The sequence below is a fragment of the Pomacea canaliculata genome, linkage group LG11 (assembly GCF_003073045.1).
Source record: "Pomacea canaliculata isolate SZHN2017 linkage group LG11, ASM307304v1, whole genome shotgun sequence".
Taxonomy (NCBI): domain Eukaryota; kingdom Metazoa; phylum Mollusca; class Gastropoda; order Architaenioglossa; family Ampullariidae; genus Pomacea; species Pomacea canaliculata.
The window spans coordinates 22,974,076-22,992,808 of NC_037600.1; the positions used below are offsets into that span (position 1 = coordinate 22,974,076).

The following is an 18,733-nucleotide window of genomic DNA, read 5'->3' on the forward strand; positions in this document are numbered from 1 at the left end:
ATCCCTGATTCTCGTCTGTTCCCTTCTTTTCGTCGTATGATCTTGCAACTGTTTTGTTTTTTCAGACCACTTTGTTGTTTTCTCAACATTTGATTTCTCCTTTCTACATTTTGCGACTCGACATACGTAATATTTTAATCTTCTGTTCTCATAATCTCGTTTCCTTTTACACATGAACCTATAATCCTTCTCGGGATCTCGCTAGTAACTTCTATTTGACCATCTGTCAGCTTCTATACCGCCAGCATTTTCTGCAAATCATTGTCTTCCTTATCCTCTCCTTGGCTCACTCCTGAAATTATACAGGTCACAGACTCCCTCCATCACACTCAGCATATCTCTTCCTTTTCAAAACTCAGTAATCACACGGAAACCTTGAGACTGCTGGATCCTAAGTTAAATTAAGCACATTACTTTTGTACTGAGGACTTCTTAAATTGAAAAGTTTGGAAAAATATAATGCCAAATTCTAATCAACTTTTCTTTTGTTGCGGCCAATAGCAAGGTTATTTGAAATTTGTCTGGGTTTATCTACCACTTTTGTTTGCATAAATTTTACTTTGAAATGTTGTTAGACCTTAAAACAGAGAAGAAAGTGTACTTCCTCTTCTTCATTTGTTTTAGATAACGCACAAAGCATGTCATATGAAGTGTGTGTTCCATATCGCAAATAAATTCATTTAAAATATTTTTAGCAGTGCCTGAAATCCCTAGTAGAGTAAAAGAGAACCTCTTGCTTTTATTCATGTGATCTTCCCATTCATGCCATCTGAACAGAGCTTTTTTTTAAAAATTTGCCTATAGACAAACTTACATTTTGTACCCCCTGATTTAACCACAGAAAGCCAAACCAGTGAGAAAATAATACTGGATACCCAGTTTGTTTTACCCTTTGTACCTAAATGAAACAGACAGTACACTTTTTGAGGTAACCTATCATCGCTCATACTAACAAGTTTTGACCATGAACAAATACATTTGCTTACTGATTTTATTTTGATTGAGTGTCAATGCTATTTTTCATAAACTGGATCATTTGGAGTTTACCCAAGAAATGTCATAAGGCGAAGAGTTGAAAGGCCTTATCTAATCCCCATAGTTCTCACCATATTGTAACATAGCCTGAACTTGAGAATAAAAAAACGATTTAAAATACCTATAAACTCGTGTGATTGTAGGATCTAAGAGTTTTCATTATTAGAAAGCAGCATTGTAATGCTTATTTATTTTTTTTCTGAATATCTAAGAGTGTATATATTTGTATACAATTTATCGAATAGCTTGTTGCTATGATCTGTTGAAAGCATGGAAAATTGACAGTTAAAGTTTTATGCAGAATAACTCATCAATGCCCAAATTTTTCGTACACAGGCTTATTCGGTTATGCTTAGAATATAGAACAAGAGACCAGAAACATGTTGAAGAATGTTTTTATATTGGTTACTCACACACACACAAGACAGTGCTTTGCTCCGATATGACAACAATGGGCCGATGTGGTAACGTGTTCCCATTTAGAAACAACACAGTTTTATTGCAAACAACTGGTCTATAAATTAATAATATCTTAAGTGTTTTTTGTAGTTCAAAAATATTTTGCTGAAATATGTTCTCATCTCAAAAATAAAATGTTACAGTGTTCAGTTGCTATGATACTGATAATCACAGTATAGATGTAAAGGAAACAAATTAGACGAGCATTTTCCTTGCACAGCCTGCATCGTTCTCGCTTTTCTAATGAGACGATGTGTTTACCGTTACCATCAAACCTCACATTACTGACTGGTTTACTAGACGGCATAGATGTTGATGATGCATTGTGTTGTGAGTGGTGAAGTAAGGCACGAACAATGTGTCGACGAAATTCCAAACGGTCAAATTGGCGTTCAACTTAAACATGAATACGCAAACCCGCAACAGCTGAAATAGTGCTGCTATTGACAAACAGTGGCCACCACAACGTCTTTGAGCGATAAACTGGACGATAGTTTTCCAGCAGCCCGTCCAGTAGGTCTACACCACCCATGTAAGCATTATATAACACAATGACCACTGGCTGTTAAATGTCAATTAGACACTTTTAGGCAGAGCTCCACCTTCTTGCCTTTAACAATGGTTTTATGTTATTGTAGTTTGCAGCTACAGCAACACACTGGTTATCGTGTCATTTTCACCGCCATGACATATCCATCGCCTACGTCGCCGAAGTAACCTCTCTCTTCTTTCTTCGTTGCTTTCCTATCCAATAACGAGGACTAGTTCAGCGTGTTCTCACGAATAGTACCAGTTCCTTTTATGTTTCGTTCAGATGGTCATATGAGGTACAGAAATTGTCAAAATACACCTCATAGCATAGTGGAGTTTGTTTGCAGCTCAGCGAAGACGTGACCCAGGCAACACCCTTGATTCTGACATTGCTACTCATTGGTTGTCTGTCCACAATATACTTCGATATTGAAAGGATAGCATGTGGCTGATGCAAGAACCCACAATATATACCCAAAAGGAATGGGCTTTCCACGCATAAACATTTTTGCAGAATGATTTCCATAATAAGGGACCATCTCTTCATCAGTGCTCTGATGTTCACTGAATATGTTAAACTGCTGTAGGCGTATATTGAGTGTTTCGATGAGAGCACAAACTTTGTACAGTTTATCTTTTATAATTATTTTATCATTGTCTGCCAGGTGAATGTACCTCTTTATCTCCATGAAAAGGTTGCGTGCGATGGGGTGTGATACAAAAGGATGATGAACGTATTCATCCCGGTTATAGTACAAACGCTTATTCTGCAAACAATTGTAGCCGCTCAATAAAGAATTCCAGCAGAAATGTCCAAAACTTTGTCACCTAATTTAAAAACAATACTATTCTTTTGTCTGGAATATCTTACACTTTCAGTTCCAATCAATTCAGTAATATCCGCGTCAAAATAGAGTTTGAAGAGCTCATAAGGTGTTTTATCATGAAGTTCTGGATGCTTCTGAGCGAAGTTTTCCAGCTGCACAGCTCGTAATTAAATTACTGTTTGTAATTTTTTTCAAAATCTCTTTATGCTTTTTTCATGTCCTTTTGTCTGTACAACTCTCGTCTCTTCTGCTTGCTACAAGCTTCTCAGTCATCAGTAGCAGACCTGTATTTTATTTGGCAAGTATCAAAGCAGTAGATCATCTTCATCAATTATTTCTTCACCAGAAATATTGTTGACATTTTTGGAGGTACCAATGCGATCTCAGCTACTTCATTATTTCCAATCTGGCCCATGGCCTATAGCAAGTGTTCGTATTCTTCAAACGTTTTACCCTCGTCGCTGATGTGATCTTCCTCTGTAACAATTATTGCTACCATTACAGATGAGAATCGATTTTAGGACGGAGATCGTCTTCGCTAGGCAAACAATTACGCCCGGAGAAAGGCTGTCAAATTTTAACAAAGAAATGGCTAGGTTAAGGAGTAACGATGGTCATGCAACACGCTTTTTCACCATCAAAAGACAACTTTCTTAGCTTTACTGCAGTTTTAACTTAAGACCGCCTATACATCACAACCATGATTTGTGCAAACCGCAAAACAGAATTAAAACATACATAAATAATGAGAATTTCCTTCAACGGATTGGATTGTATAGAACTGATATCGCTTAAATTATTGAAAGATCGCAATGAATTGTAACAAAAGCACAGCTTAAGTTCACGATTAGCATAGCTTTACTTCAGTACTGTCACCTTCATTTTTCACGGAACTCATTTGCTTGTCATAATGGGAATGAATTCATGTGTTTATATGTACAGATTTGGTTCCGTTGGCTACTATTGTCCTTTTGTTCAAACTGTTGACATTGTTTGTAGCAGCAAGTAGAATGTTATTGTCTATTAAAGATATTTCTATCCTTTGTTGCCAGATTGAACACACCAAACAAACTTAGACTGTGTTTATTTTGTTATGCTATGGACTTACTCGGCGCTACATCTGTCGATGGACAATATCTTTATCTCTGCATGTACACTTTACATCACGTGGTTTGTTACAGGACCTGTGTCAGTGTCTGGGAACATTAGACCCCGCCGACATCCCTGGTCTGTGTCTGTGCTGTGATCAGTTGTCTGACCCCAAGACCCCGTGTGACGTCAGTAGTCACGTGCTGAGGGAACTCGGACACTGGTGGCAGCGACGTGTGGCTGGGGCTGGGTCTGATACTCACATGACACCTGGGGTGTACAAAACATTAGTAGCACGGTAAGATACAATGAGCACCTCGTGTACAGACATCACTAATTTCACCAGATGTGAATGGCGTATGCACTTTGTTGACCTCGTAGACGCACACTGTCTTAGACGGAAATCAATTAAAATAAAAGTAGTTATTTTAAAGAACAAAGAGGGGAGGGGAAGAAAAAGGGTTTTGACAGAAACGGTCATAAAATCAGTTACAAAATTTTTATGCTTAGGGCTTACGTTTACTACAAACAGTTGTTTATTTCAACTGGCTAAGCAGCTAGCGGTCAAAGACAACTTTCACATTAATTTTAATTTAGAGAGTTCTGTCACACACCCAACATATTCCTCTTGACACTACAGCGTTCTTTCGTTCACAAAAAAAAAAATAAATAAAAACAACAACAAACCAAACAAAAACACACTGTATCTACCTTTTGCAGGCACCGTCTAATTTTAATTATGAAAAAAATGTAAAAAACTTTCTATGCACAATTTTACATGATCAAACAAAAGAAACAATACATCAACTCAATCACTAAAAAAAATTACACATTATAACACAGTACACCCATAACTTTAGTTTCTCTCGAGTAGAAAAAAGTCAGCAGGATCTGAAGATAACTGCAATTTCCTAAGCTCGTACGCAAGATTTATTTGTCAAACACCGTTCACACTCGATAATTAACATGACACATGTACAATCACTGGGAGCTGATGCTCTCGAAATCCAGAAACCTTTGTTTGTCAGTAATAATCTAGAGAAGACGCTGCCTCTCAAATACAGAGATAACAATTTGAATGGTTATTTATTATGACGACAAAAATAGATCGCACTCTTCGGAGACCAATAATATTAAAGATAAAAATAGATTAAAGGTAACAGCCAGTGGACAGCGAGGCACTTATAGGCACCTTGAACAACATAAAGATGAGGTACAAGAGCGGTGCGTAAATAATTGGAGTTGTTACATGATGGTTAGCATGACAGACAGTATTGCCAGGGAGTTAAGATAGTAATTCAGGGATAGTACTTTGTGAACAGATATGTGAATGTAGCCTTGTAGTCCGAGTGGCCAATGTGATGAGTAAGAGAGTTCCACTGTTTAGCAGCACAGAGGGAGGACGTCCGTTGTCCGTATGTGACTGTCTTTGTGGAAGGGAGGATAGAATGAGAAGTCTGATGAGGAACCAAGGTTTGGGGCAGGATGTGGACAGACAAGTTTTCAGTAAAGTAGTGGGTGGGGGGACTTCAAACAATCCATAGGATAGAGTAGAGAGCCTGTAGTCTATTGCAGCTTTAACTGGTAGCCAATGAAGAGAGTGAAGAAGTAGTGTGACATGTTCACATTTGCGATTCCGGAAAACGAGACGAGCAGCTGAGTTCTCAACTTTCTGAAACTTATCAATGAGGTCCTGCGGACAGCCAGCAAGAAGAGGGTTGCAGTAGTGTAGTTTATACACAATAAATGAGCAGATGAGAATTTTGGTGGTTGAGATGCATAGAGTATGGCAAACGGAGCTGATCTTCCGGAGCTTATAGTATGCAGAACGACATTCGTGAGAAACATGTTCATCAAGTGACATGTCAGCAGACACTATGTAACCTAATTCAAGTGTTGAAGTAACAAAACGAACATCAGCATCGCCAACACTAACAGTTTATGTTGGATAATGAATGCTAAGACTTCTTTTGGTTTGGATTCATTGTAGGCCCAGAAACTCTTCTAGCCGCAACCTGTCATTCAGAACAGAGTTACTCAGCGGCAATGTCTTCGCTGTCTACGTTCATTTGTGTCTTTTCCAAGACCTCACAAGATAATAATGTCTTTCGTTGTCTGTTCACAAATGCTTTGGATATCATAAAGAAATTCAGAAAGCACACTGAGCTCCTTAAGTCGACGCGGTTGATGTTTCTACCACAGCATAATAGACACTGACTTTTCAGCGGTCTTCTACAGTGTCCTTGGTAGCCTCGTAGACCAATTGTTGCTTAGTTTTACACTTTCTTGGTACGAGTACACCTATTCCTGCTCAAAGTGAGCAGAAAAAGAAGAGAGAATTAAAATGAATATTAATTTTGCCATCAATCATAATTTACTACATCAACTTACATTTGGGGTTCCAAAGTATCGATTTGAGACAGAATTTTATTTCTTTAATAAGGTTCTGTGGTCCGGCGACAACAGTGACATTACCATGTACATCTATACCACGCGTAAGTGTCGAGACAACAGTGAGTGTGCCATGCACATGTCCTTCACGTGTGAGTGTCAAGACCCTGGGTCAGGCCGTGTGGTGGACAGGAGAGTGCTATACTGCTGTAATCACACTCTTCCCGGAGCAAGTTCACCTGCTACACGACCCACCTGACAGACTCTTTGTCACCGGACCGCCCGGTACAGGTAAAACTGTGGTGCTGCTGCTGATGGCCATACAGTGGCTGCGGTGTGGTCACCACGTCTACGTTGTCAGTACGTGGATGGGGAGTCGTGCAGCGTGCAGCATGTTGTATCACCTGTTGCTGCAGACAGTAAAGACACAACAGTCAGCAGGTGTGTCACCCGGTCAGCCTCACCTCTTGCAGTATCATCTTCATGATGACAAAGACGAGGAGAAGACCGTTAACGAATTGTCACAGATTTCAAGCGGAGGGTTGTTGTACGTCATCGCTGATGAAGCAGTGAGTGATTACAGGTACGCTGTATGCTTGGGATGTTATGACAGATGTGAATGGCGCTTGCTTTTATCTCATCACCAGCATGTGCTTGACAAATGATAATTCCTGAAATGGTTTTGACAAGAGGTGAAGTTGATGTGATGTGACAATAGATTTGTTCTGTTACATCAGCTGTTAGGTTTTCTAGCAGCATATATTATTATTATTGTTGTTATTATTACTATTGACTGACATTACACAAGATTCACAAAAGAAAGACACAATACAGTACACAATTTCACATGTGTAGCGACATCGTATGTTACTGACTTGCACAGGATCAACTACTTCGAGAATTTCTGTAAGAACCTGCTGACACGAGTTCCTCGTCTCCATCTGTGGGCGGCAAGTTGTTTCCATAAACACGCACCCGCCGGCTGGCAAGTTGCACATTTAACCAGACCCCTCCGCTCGCCGCCATCCGTCGTCAGGGAAGTCGAGCAGGACGTGTGGATCTTCACTAGACGGAGTCCTGTCCAGCCGTACAGTGAGCGAGGTGTACCCGACCACACAGACGGCCCGCCAGTCAGACGAGTGTATCACCGAGGTGAGGATCACTCAGGTCGCAGGCCAGGTGATTGTGTCACGTGCGGTCGTGAGGTGGCCAGCTTCCTACACAGTCTACGTGTTGGTGTCAGAGGTAGGTGTGGGTGTTGTGTAGTTTACCGTGTTTTGCAGGTAAACACTTACCTCTGTGATAAATAACAAGTGAGAAACAGTCTTGTGAGGAAGACGTGTGCGAGTCGGTTTATTGGATGATTCTATGATGTAGTTATTTATATTGATGTGTCTGTCTGAGTGTACACTGTATCTTACACGTGACACAGAATAAATAAATTGCGAATGTTGACAGAGAGTGGCACAACAACATCAACAGCAGTCAACTCCACCAGCGAGGAAACATCACCTCCCTGTCTACAGTGGAGAGACGTGCTGGTGTTGGATTGGGGTGACATTACTGAAAGCTCGGGTATGGTGACAGGATTGCAAGAAGCGGGTATCCCAGTGCGGGTGATGAAGGATGATGACATCGAGGACGTGGCCACGGCCCGCAGTGACGTGGTGTGGGTGGCGGATGGACGTCATGTTCGTGGTCTGGAGAGAAAAGTCGTTGTCTGTCTGGACGGTCCTGCGATTGACTTGGTTAGGTCTGGCTTCAGGGTGTTGTCTATATCTGACATATCAAGAGAGTCAGATCGTAGATCTTCCCGATTTGACCTCATGTCCCGCTGTACGTCACAACTTGTGATTGTCTCCCATGAAAATGACTGACACTCACACATCTGTCACCTGTTATAGTAGTGTGTCTGTCTGATATCAACACTTGTCTTCTCTGTTTCTCCTCTTACACTCTCAGTCTATCAACACGTCATCGCCTCATGACGTCATACACATGATATCTGAAGTTGTCTCACAACACCAGGTCCCAGATTTTATCACAATATCAATATCATACGTTCTCTACACTGGGTTTTGTTTACACAAGAACTAGCATCAACATCAAAATCATACGGTCTACACACCGGGTCTTGTTTACCAACACGGTTAAAGTTATGATCATTGTTTTATATCGTGTGAAATAAAAAACATATTTAATGCTAGTAACAGCTAGTTCATAACATTGTCAATATAAAGGATATTTTCTTGCAAAGTTTACTGTGTGTGTGGTTTATTTTTTGAAGTACTTTCTCTTTTCTGGTCTTTGTGACATGTCATAATCTTAATGTGCACGCGATTGAGTAATTTGTACTGAGACTAGATTTTTGGTCTGTTATATTTGTAACTTCCATGCAGTTTGGCCTACTTAATTTACTTTTAAAGCTTTAAGATTTTTGTCAAGAATTAGTTAATTAGATAAGAATTGTTTATGTAAGCGGGTAAAGAGATGTGGCAGGCTGATGAATGGAGTTAACGAGGAGTCAGCACGTATTGAATACATATTTTTTAACGATAATTGGAAGATTATACAAAGGGGGAAACATATTTGTCATGTGCTAACTTAAAGGGGGACGTAACAATCGCTCTAGTTAGGCTCTAGGGTGGCTTGTTGACAATCCTTAGGGCCCTTATCCAAGGTGTGGTGGTGTGTGTGCCAGTGTAGAGGTGTTGTGTAGGAGCGCACAGGTGTTGTAATGGGAACCAACCATAAGTGGTTAGAGGAAGGCAAGACTGTGAGAGGGGAGGACGCTTGGGTTTGAGAACCTTGAGCAAGTGGGGGAGTCATTGCCAAAGGGCTGCCAGGACGGCCTCTTGCCACCGTGGAAATCAAATGGCTTTGTGACCAGCTTGCACTTACAATGAGAAGACTTGCATTACCTGTGAGAGGTAGACGTTCGACGCCAAGGCCAGAAGTCGTCGTTCTCTAAGGATGAGACCGTTCGCTGGGTTTGGCGCACTCTAAAAAGCCTGAGAACTTTCCACGGCGGTGGTGTTCGTTCGACGTCTGTAGTGTCATTACAGTCGTCGAAGACATCACCTGTATGTCCCTGGACTGGGACAGGCTCGACTCTGTGTCGCTGGGAGAGCAGTCGTCGCTCTCTGACGAGGCTGGCAGTTCGTTTGGGAAGGCCGACAGACAGCGGAGAAACACTTTCGAGGGAAAATCGTCGGAGGGCGGTGACTGTCGGCTGGAGTATTGGTCTTCGCCAAATCATCATCGTGATTTGCGTGTGAGAGTGAATGATAGATATAGAGAGAGGTAACAGCACTGGAATAGTGGAAGTAGGCTTAGCATGGATAGGACTGGGACTCCCCGTAGACGAGTCTTTTATTGTATGTATATGTATGTATTTATGTTTATTAAATCTTTCTATGCCCTAAGCCACACGTCGAGTTTTGTGTTGGGGGAACAGCAGGGGTAGGGGCTAGTGAGCCACCTGGTAAACTGTGTGATGGACGTGTGAGTAATGTACGTGTGGTTCCCCTGTATCTTATGTTGACGTGGGCAGCTAGAGTTAAGGTTAACTCTCGCCCACGTGCCAGCTTCCCCAAGGCCAGTGTTCACGTTCCCGGCTAAAAACCAGGAATTCTGCAACAAAAATTAACCGGCAAACTCTTTACTTTCCAGAGATACTGCGTGTGGGTAGTGGGTGCTGCATTTTCCAAGTAAGGTGCGATATTCACATTTTCTTTTATACTTTATATTTATGTACAAGTTTATTTTTTTAATTCTCGTTGATTCTCAATTAGATTTGCGTTATTATATCTATTTATAGCCTGTCGATTTGTACAGCATTTGGGCCTGAAAAATGTCTCGAGAAATTTGGCCTAGAATATTTGTCCATAAGGGTGCTCAAAGAACCAATGGCCGTCGGAATGACCCTAAAAGTATTTGGCCTAGCTAATGATTTTGAGGATATGGCCTAGCAAACGACCAGTAGCAACTGATCTCAGATGGAGAAAATTGCTGACCCAAGAGTTTTCAAGAGGGAAGATAGTCTGACAATTGTAACCAGCCCCACCCTGCCTCCTCCAAGCACCTCCCCACTTGACCTTGTTTCCCCCTCGCCGTTCGCTCCGGGGACTGAGATCTTTCTCTTCTTCGTAACCGTCAGCGACCTTGACAGCGTGCGCTAAACAAAACCTTAGTTTCAATCATTGCAAGCTATGAAACCTTCTTATGGCGCTAAGACGAACATCGCTTACACGGTAGGAAAGGCTTCCTAAAGGTAATGGTGACAGGCAAATTAGCTGAAGACCCTATAACTGACGACACCTACAATAAATTTTAGATCAAAACAACCGAGACAACGTCCGACTATTAACTAGGTGAGCTTAGCCGTGTGAGCAATAATTTTGCTAGTTTAGCTTTAAAAATAGCAGCCAGGTAACGAACTGCAGAAAACAAAAGCTTCACAAATACATTAGACAGCATCTTGACTAAAACAGGATTTTTTTCAGCGAGGTAAATTTCATTCTCAGTAAGGAGCTTACAGATTGATAGTACTTGCTTATTTTTGGTACAATATAATCATTAAGCGAAATCAACCATAACAAATACTTTATTTGAATGTTTATAAGGGTGGCAAAAATAAACTTGTAGATACAACGCTATGGTCAGGGTAGAGCACCGCTACCATTGCGCTAAAAGCCATGTAAGGTCAGAGGAAACTGAAGAAAACAAAATTCAAGATTGAAGTTTGGAAAATACACAAAATGTTTATTATTGCCCCAGCGAATAGCACGCGTCCATTCTGTACACCTCAGTTGCTACGTCACCAGCTCCAAGGGAGCTTACTCGCCTTTGTATTTTCTCGTGTAACAAACTTAGGAAGAGAAAGAGTTACAGAAAGAGAGGATAAAGTTTTCAACTGTTCTGAACCTTTGCTTAAAACAGTTATTCATCCCAGAGCGCAGGAGGCAACTCTCTCCATGTGACAGTAAGTTCCAGAAAAAACAATGTTGCTTCTCGCATGTAAATGAGGGATCGTCTTGGTGAATTACATCGTTAATTTCAAATTAATGTGCAAGGATATGAGCGAAGAGTCGTCTCACTGCAGTCTACTTTCTTGTGTTCATATGCTGTCCTAGCACATGGGCGAATAATGGTCTTGGCGGATCAGGTCGTTAAAAGTCAAGACACGTCTCAGCTGGAATCATGCTGTGAAAATCAAGACATTCATTGTACTTACATATTCGCGAATAGTTGTCTAAGTGGATTATATTGTTGAAGACATACTGTTCTAGCTTATGAGCAAGCAATCGTCACAGTGGCTTCTATCGTTATTTTCAAAACATGTGATGTTCTAGCGCAGGCACTGCCCTCACATATGAACGCATTCTCATCTAACAGCGTGTAACATTGCTACATACTAGACAGATACTGTCATATAATAATATATTATCGAGTCCTTAAGATACTCCTCTTTTCGTCGTATATTGTCATTGTATATCAAGATAGCGATCCGACCTTCTGTGCGCATGCGTATCACTTGCGAGACGGCACATGCGCACCGAGCAGGTTGATCTCGGTCTACGTGCGGGGTCGATTATTTGCCATGTCACTTTCCAGCCATGACACCTGTAGCTGATTGATAATCAGGTAAGTTTTAGAATCTTTAGTAAATAATTACAATTTATAAAAAAAAAATCCGAATTTTTTTGTCTTACTAAAATAATTAATTTTTTTTAATAGATATGTATATGGTAGTGTGTGATCAATGAAGAATAGTGAGAAAAAGTAAACATTTTAAGTAGTAACGTATTAAAAATAAAATAATGTTTTTATAAAATTATTGTTTCGGAGTATTTTATCTACAGATGTACCAACATAGTTGTCAAATGATCATGCTATACAACTATTATGAACTAACAAAGTAACAGAAACATTAGATTGTTGAGGTAAATGTTTAAAACAATATTTTTTATTAACTTCTTCAATCAGCTCAAACACACACACACACACACACACACACACACACACACACACACACACACACACACACACACACACACACACACACACACACACACACACACACACACACACACACACACACACACACACACACGCACACACACACACGAACGCACACGGACATACAAAACAACATTTACTCTTGCACTCTTTCTACTGTGTTGGTCAGCTTAAGCCAGTTCTCCTTATCAACGACTCTTAGGTAATGAAATCGACTATGTTCAACATATCTTCCTGCTCGAACCATAATCGTGATGATACTTTCAACTTTATTGCACCCTATATCAACATAACTACAGACAGCCTAAGAAGAGTTCCTCTACGGACGACTCAGGGTCACTAGATGACACTAGTTTACTCGCCGTCGGTAGCGACTTTCCCCATCGCTCCTCCCCTAGAAGACTGAAACCTTGTTGATCAATCCCGGACCTGCCTTTCACCTGCATCACGTTATAGACCTGATCAACCCCTGGACTACCATTGACCTGCACCATGTGAGAGGACTGAAAGAAAGAACACAATAGGTTTGTGAATGTCTATATTTACATTCGACCCTGTAGACAACGCAGAGAACTTGTTTTTGAAATCTTAATTAATGAGACTAGTTTAGAAGCTTTACAACCACAGGAGTGAACTATATCTATCAACCGTGACGTCGAGGATATGAAAAAAACTCAGTTTAGTTTCTGTTTTATCCACATAGTGGTGTTAAAGACAGACTATCCGACAATCCTTTCAATGCGGTACATAACACAACAGCCATGCTGTTCGTCAACGTGTGAGCATTGCTGGATACCGACCATTTATAAACGGCCGAAAAATGAGGATGCCACAGCAGAGCCTAGTAAATTAGTGGTCAAAATACCCGCTTGTCATCACTGCAGTAGAGGTTCTGGGCTCAGATCTCGTCTCTGACACATCCTGAACGATCGGCTTGGTGTTACGGATAGTTTTGACTTGTTTCTCACTCAGGGTGACGACTCAATAACAATCGTGTATACCTGTCTCCAGAGATTGTCCTGATCACTATGACGGCCAAAAAAGTTACTTTTGAACTAGTTCCTAAGATATGACCCTGACCTGGGGTTCGACAGTTTGAACATGACATCCTCTGCTGCCCAGCTTATTGTGCTGGCTTTTTCTATCTTTTGGAGAGTTGTCTTTGCGAGGTTGTACGCCTGATGGACGTATTCCAGAACTACGTCCCGGCTCCGATGGACATTCAAGTAGAATGACTGTCATTTCTCATTTTTAAAATTTGCTCTTACAATACTTAATGAAGCAAGTCTTTATACATTGACTCCGTGAACACATGTTTAGCCATCTTTTGTAATGAAGAGAGGCAAAACTCTGTCATTCCTAAGGTAGCATCTGTATAACACAGGAAATAGGTGGAATACTTCTACTAATGTCACTTTAGCAATATCATAATCTCGTCGTTCAGCATCTGTGAGCGACAAAAGTACCTCTGCTCTTCGGCCTCTCAACTGACAAGAAAGAGTCACCCCCAGCGATTTTCATCCTTGCTTTTTAATTCAGCTACACACTTAAAGCATCATATGAAAGTGTCAAGATCATCCACAACATCCTCAAAAACAGTTTTCTTCTATAAAAAATCCTACACGTGTTTGATGGAGAATCATCTTGTTTTGCGAGCCGCTCGTGTTCTAATTGAAACTTTCTTCTTTCATTTTAATGATATTCCCTCTCTTTTAACTGAAGTTTCTTTGGTCTTCCGAATCTAGCGGAAGTTTTTCTTCGTCTAACTCAGGGATGCCCAACCTACGGCCCGCGGGCCATATCCGGCCCGCGAAACTTCTGCCCACAGTGCAGGAAATCGGCATGTTATTAATAATAATAATAAAAACCCTAAAAAAACGAAGAAGAGGGAAGAAGAAGTATTTATCCGTACGTAGGGACGTCTCTCAATCTTTTTTTTCGATGGACGAACATTTCGATTCAGTGCTCCGACTTTGTGTCTCTACGATGCAGCCAGACATTCAGAAGTTGGTTTCGGTAAAACAACTTCAAATATCCCACTAATTACTACATAGTTAATGGTAAGTAAAACTTGCTTCTAATAAAAAATGGTATCTGCTCTTTTTTTTTTTTTTTTTTTTGTATTTTTGCGGTGAAGCGCCCCGTCACACGCATGTCGGAAATGTGTTTGGCCCGCAGGCCGAAAAAGGTTGGGCATCACTGCTCTAACTAGTTTCCTTTGCCTCTCTTTTATTTTTTTTTTTGTTGACAGTCTTTCTTTTTTCTTTTTGATCCCATGAAGACGAAATCTGAGCTTGGCCAGTACGAAGCTAAAAAGTTTTTTTGTTTTTTTTCCCCCGCAAGATCTAGTTAAGTGGAGAGTAATTTACTATCTTTAAAGTTTACCTGAATTCTCCTACACTTCTTTAGAAATGTTTTCACTAAAAAGGCATTTTTGTTCCGCTCCTTTGGTGTAGGGTTAGCTTTGGTATTTGAATCGAATTAAGTTGTCACAACCACGGTAGGATACCATCTATAAGACACATAAAAACAAGATAATAAAAGTGTAGTCTCACCATATAGTTGGTTATTTCATAGACTTATATAGACACAAGAGTGATTAATAATATCTTAAATATTTTGTGTAGTTCAAAACAAAATTTTAATATAATGTATTTTGCAGTGAAACGCTGAATGTAACAGTCATCACTTTCCTTGCATTTCTGATCATACTAGGTGATGACGACAGAGCAAGTTTGATCTCAGAAAATAACATGTTTCAATTGATACTGATGTTCACAGTGAAGATAAAGAGGGACTTTTCATTCTTAGCTGATCAGATGAGCATGTTTTTTTTCCACAGACTGCATCTTTCTTGCTCTGTCGACTGATTTCTATCCTTTTTCCCCATAGTCTGTTCGACCTGGCACTCCTGGTGAACGTTTGGCAGCTCTACGTGCATCAGCAAACCGCTCCGCCAACATCGCTAATTCCTTCACAGTCTTTGGCGAGCATTGGCGGAGATAGATTGCCATTTCTCCTCCTATAACCTCTAACATCTGTTCTTGCAAAACTAGATCGAGCAAGTCTTCATACTTTGTCTCTTTTCCATACAAGCTAAGCCATCTTTCTACATAGCGGGTCAGTCTGGTGGCAAATTGAGGAAATGTTTCTGTGTCGAGTCTTCGTTCATTTCTAAACTGACACCTGTAGGACTCTGGAGTCAGCTGAAATGCTTCTCTCAGTGCTACTTTCACAACATCATAATCTTGTCTCTCAGCGTCTGTGAGTGACAGGTACAATTCTGCTGCTCGATTGACCCCCAAGCATCACGCAGATTTCGTGAGAACATTTTTGTAACCGTTTATAAAATATTCAAATGCTATCTGGGGCGCTGAGCGTCCGTGTACTTGAATGTGTAACCACACGCCACGCTCCTCTGCTATTTTTTTTGTATTATTTCTAGGGACATCAACTCCAGTCAACATCATGGGTCTGTGTCTGCGTTCTAATCAGTTGTGTGACCCCAAGATACCCTGGTACGTGAACTCGAAATATGGTGGAAACGCCGTGTGGCTGTGTCTGGGCCTGACAGTCACATGACACATCACCTGTACAAGACATGAGCAGCAAGGTAAGATACATTGAGTTCAATTATCTTTACATAGCTTAACTAACATGCCACGAGTTTTTACTTTCAGAAAACAATTTGATGTGCTGGTGATAAGAAGAACCAATGTTCAAGTCGTTTCGACTAAGATTATGATACCAGCCTGTCGAGCTTCTCTGGAGTTAAAGACTAATGTTACATCCATCCGTACAAGACACGCGATATTCTTAGCCACAATTTAACATTAACTTCTTCTGTGTTGACACGTATACAAAACTTACCAAAAACACGCTTTATAAATGGTTTTATTAAGTTGAAAAAAAGTGTTAATGACTTTGTTTAAATCGATTAAAACTATGTGTCTAAAGTAGATAAACATACTTTAATTGAAAATATAAAAAGTTTCTTAAAGGACTCTATCTATTTCATATGAAAAAAAAGGAAGAAGTATTGATGGCGACCACTGGTGAGAAAATTCTGCCGGTTAACTCTGAGTAAAATGTTGGCTGCTGGTGGTGGTATAGAGCTGTCACGTGTGTTGCACATTTATGATTACACGTGACATGAAAACTGTCATATTCAGCAGTGGGTATGACGGTAAACTGGTCTTAGAACTGATCACCTGTAACCTGAAAACTAGCGAGTTTTAGTTTTACACTCACGCACAATCACACACAGAATAGACTCGTACAGATACACTCACAGCACACTCACAATCGTTCGTCAATAGGTCGTCAACTTTGAAACAAAGAAAATATCAACTATTACACAGTATTCGACAAAATCCAAAGAGGCAGAATAAAAACACTTCTCGTTGGGAGCACAATTGACGGTTTGTACAAGCACAGGTCCAAACTCACGGATGTGTAGCAGAAAATGTAGAGACGAACTACGAGCCCCGAAGACGAGAAAATAGGAGGAGTGCTTGGTGTAGATCACAAAGAGCAAGTTATCATTTCACAGACATGCACACCTGTATTCATTCATGTCTTCGTGTAACCCCAAATCAGCGGAGAATTTTCTCTGCCGTCGTGTTGGCAACATCCGGCTCTCATGAAAAGTGCTGAAAGTAACTACTACCTTGCCTTTTTGGGGGCAATAAGAAATAAGCCTCCCATGTTGAGAAAAGAAAAGAGTGTGATATTTGTCTTCATGTTGTTTCTGGAAGAGCATGTGGAATCTTTTTTATGGTTTTACGAAGTTCTCAGCAAGGTAAGCTTCTTAGCAATAAGTTTTTCTCCAAACCCAAAGCTAGTGAAGAAATCATCACTCGATATTTTTCTTCCACTATTTCTCAACACAGAGATTATGTCCAAAACAATTCCTTCATCCTGGTTCTGTTCTCTTGGTTGATCAGGTCTTCATCCCGTGTATGCTTGGCAACTCAAGCTAAAAGACATTGTGCTCTCACAGAAGACCAAGAGTTGCATACCATATTTTCTTCGCTTGCTAGAAATGTATTGTTTGAAAGGACATCTGCTTCTAATGATGACTAATTGTTCATCAACAGTCACCTCTTTTGAGGGTTCGTAACACTCTTTCAAATTATCTACCTGAACAGCAAATATTTCAAGATTGGTAATAGCTTTAAATCGGGATGCCTTTGACAGCAAAGGGTTAACGTGGAAAAACTTCAAAAATTGTGTCGATTTGCTTATCTTAAAAACCATTTTCTTTCATTTGAGAAAGACCTTATTTGGTCTTGTGTCTGTTGTCTTTTGCTCTGGGAAAAAATCAAATGCCGTCACTTCCATTATCTCCCTTTCCGGAACTGGCATTATCCCCGCTGGCCGTCACACCTTTACCTAGACTGGTCCACATGTTTGTGACAATCTCCCCTAACTACTCCGCCAGGCGACCTCTTTCGGTGGTTCTAGAAAGAAATAAAACTCAAAACTGGTTTCTTGGGGAGCAGTGCTGTACACAAGTGTAGTATGAGCATTAGCATGAGCAGTGATACCTGTAGACACGTGACATCTAAGTCTGTCTTTGATTTTCTAAGGCATTTAGCTTTGTGCCATTTACTTAAAGGAGTTTTGTGTTCTTTCATTTCTACAGAAAAGTATTTACAAAAACATATGTCTGTACTGCTTGCCTAGCAAAATAGGTCATCACAAATAGTAAACTCTATTGTTGTCTCACAAAGAAGTATTACCGAATGCGTATTTCTCTTATTACTGCTGATCTCAAAAGTATTTGAAGTGCACCATGCTGATAAGAGACAAGAATTCGCTGTGATGACATTCCATTGTGTCAGATGTCATCACTAGCAAACCAGTCCTGAAGATAAGGGATCAGTTTGTTGTTTGTTAAAGTAATTTCACGAAACAAAAACAAAAACAAAAAAAACAACAACAACAACAACCAAACAAACAAACCCCACTATCTCTTAAACAAATATCGTCAGTGGACAAGGTTTGTTTAAAAGATCACACAGGAACAGTGGTGCTCAGTTTACATAAATATCATGAATCCAAATCTGACACAAATTATTCTAATAACGAAGAAGCTTCCTCCAATGACACCAGCAACCTTCTTATTCTTCTAATGATCAAATGCGCTCCCCACTATCGCGTTTCTTGTGCAATAAAACCATTGGTAAAAACGATAAGGCGAGTAGCCCTATGTGCTACATCGTGAGAGAAGAAGATGCTGTGTGTGTTAGTGTGTGTGCGTGTGTGTGTGCTAGTGTCTGTGTGTGTTATTTTGTGTGTGTGTGCTAGTTTGTGTTATTGTGTGTGAGCGATAGTGTGTCTGTTAGTGTGTATGTGATGTGTTAGTGTGTGTTAGT

The 18,733-nt window shown here is 40.4% G+C and overlaps 1 protein-coding gene across 2 annotated transcripts; it reads left to right on the forward strand.

The window, feature by feature from the left end:
* The first annotated feature begins 6,675 nt into the window (after positions 1–6,675).
* LOC112575467 lies at positions 6,676–9,753 on the forward strand. 2 transcript variants are annotated; one of them, XM_025257354.1, is made up of 3 exons: positions 6,676–6,915; positions 7,216–7,577; positions 7,791–9,753. In XM_025257354.1, the coding sequence occupies exons 1-3, from the start codon at positions 6,701–6,703 to the stop codon at positions 8,207–8,209; spliced, it is 996 nt and encodes a 331-aa protein (XP_025113139.1). In that variant the 5' UTR covers positions 6,676–6,700; the 3' UTR covers positions 8,210–9,753. The 2 variants fall into 2 exon arrangements, with proteins under 2 accessions (XP_025113139.1, XP_025113140.1); XM_025257355.1 differs by having other exon boundaries at positions 7,369–7,577.
* The last annotated feature ends 8,980 nt before the right edge of the window (positions 9,754–18,733 follow it).

Coding starts and splice junctions, on each gene's coding strand:
- LOC112575467 (XM_025257354.1), top strand. CDS start 6,701: ATGGGGAGTCGTGCAGCGTGCAGCATGTTGTATCACCTGTTGCTGCAG. Junction 6,916..7,215: donor GAAGCAGTGAGTGATTACAG/GTACGCTGTATG, acceptor TGACTTGCACAG/GATCAACTACTTCGAGAATT. Junction 7,578..7,790: donor TCTACGTGTTGGTGTCAGAG/GTAGGTGTGGGT, acceptor GAATGTTGACAG/AGAGTGGCACAACAACATCA.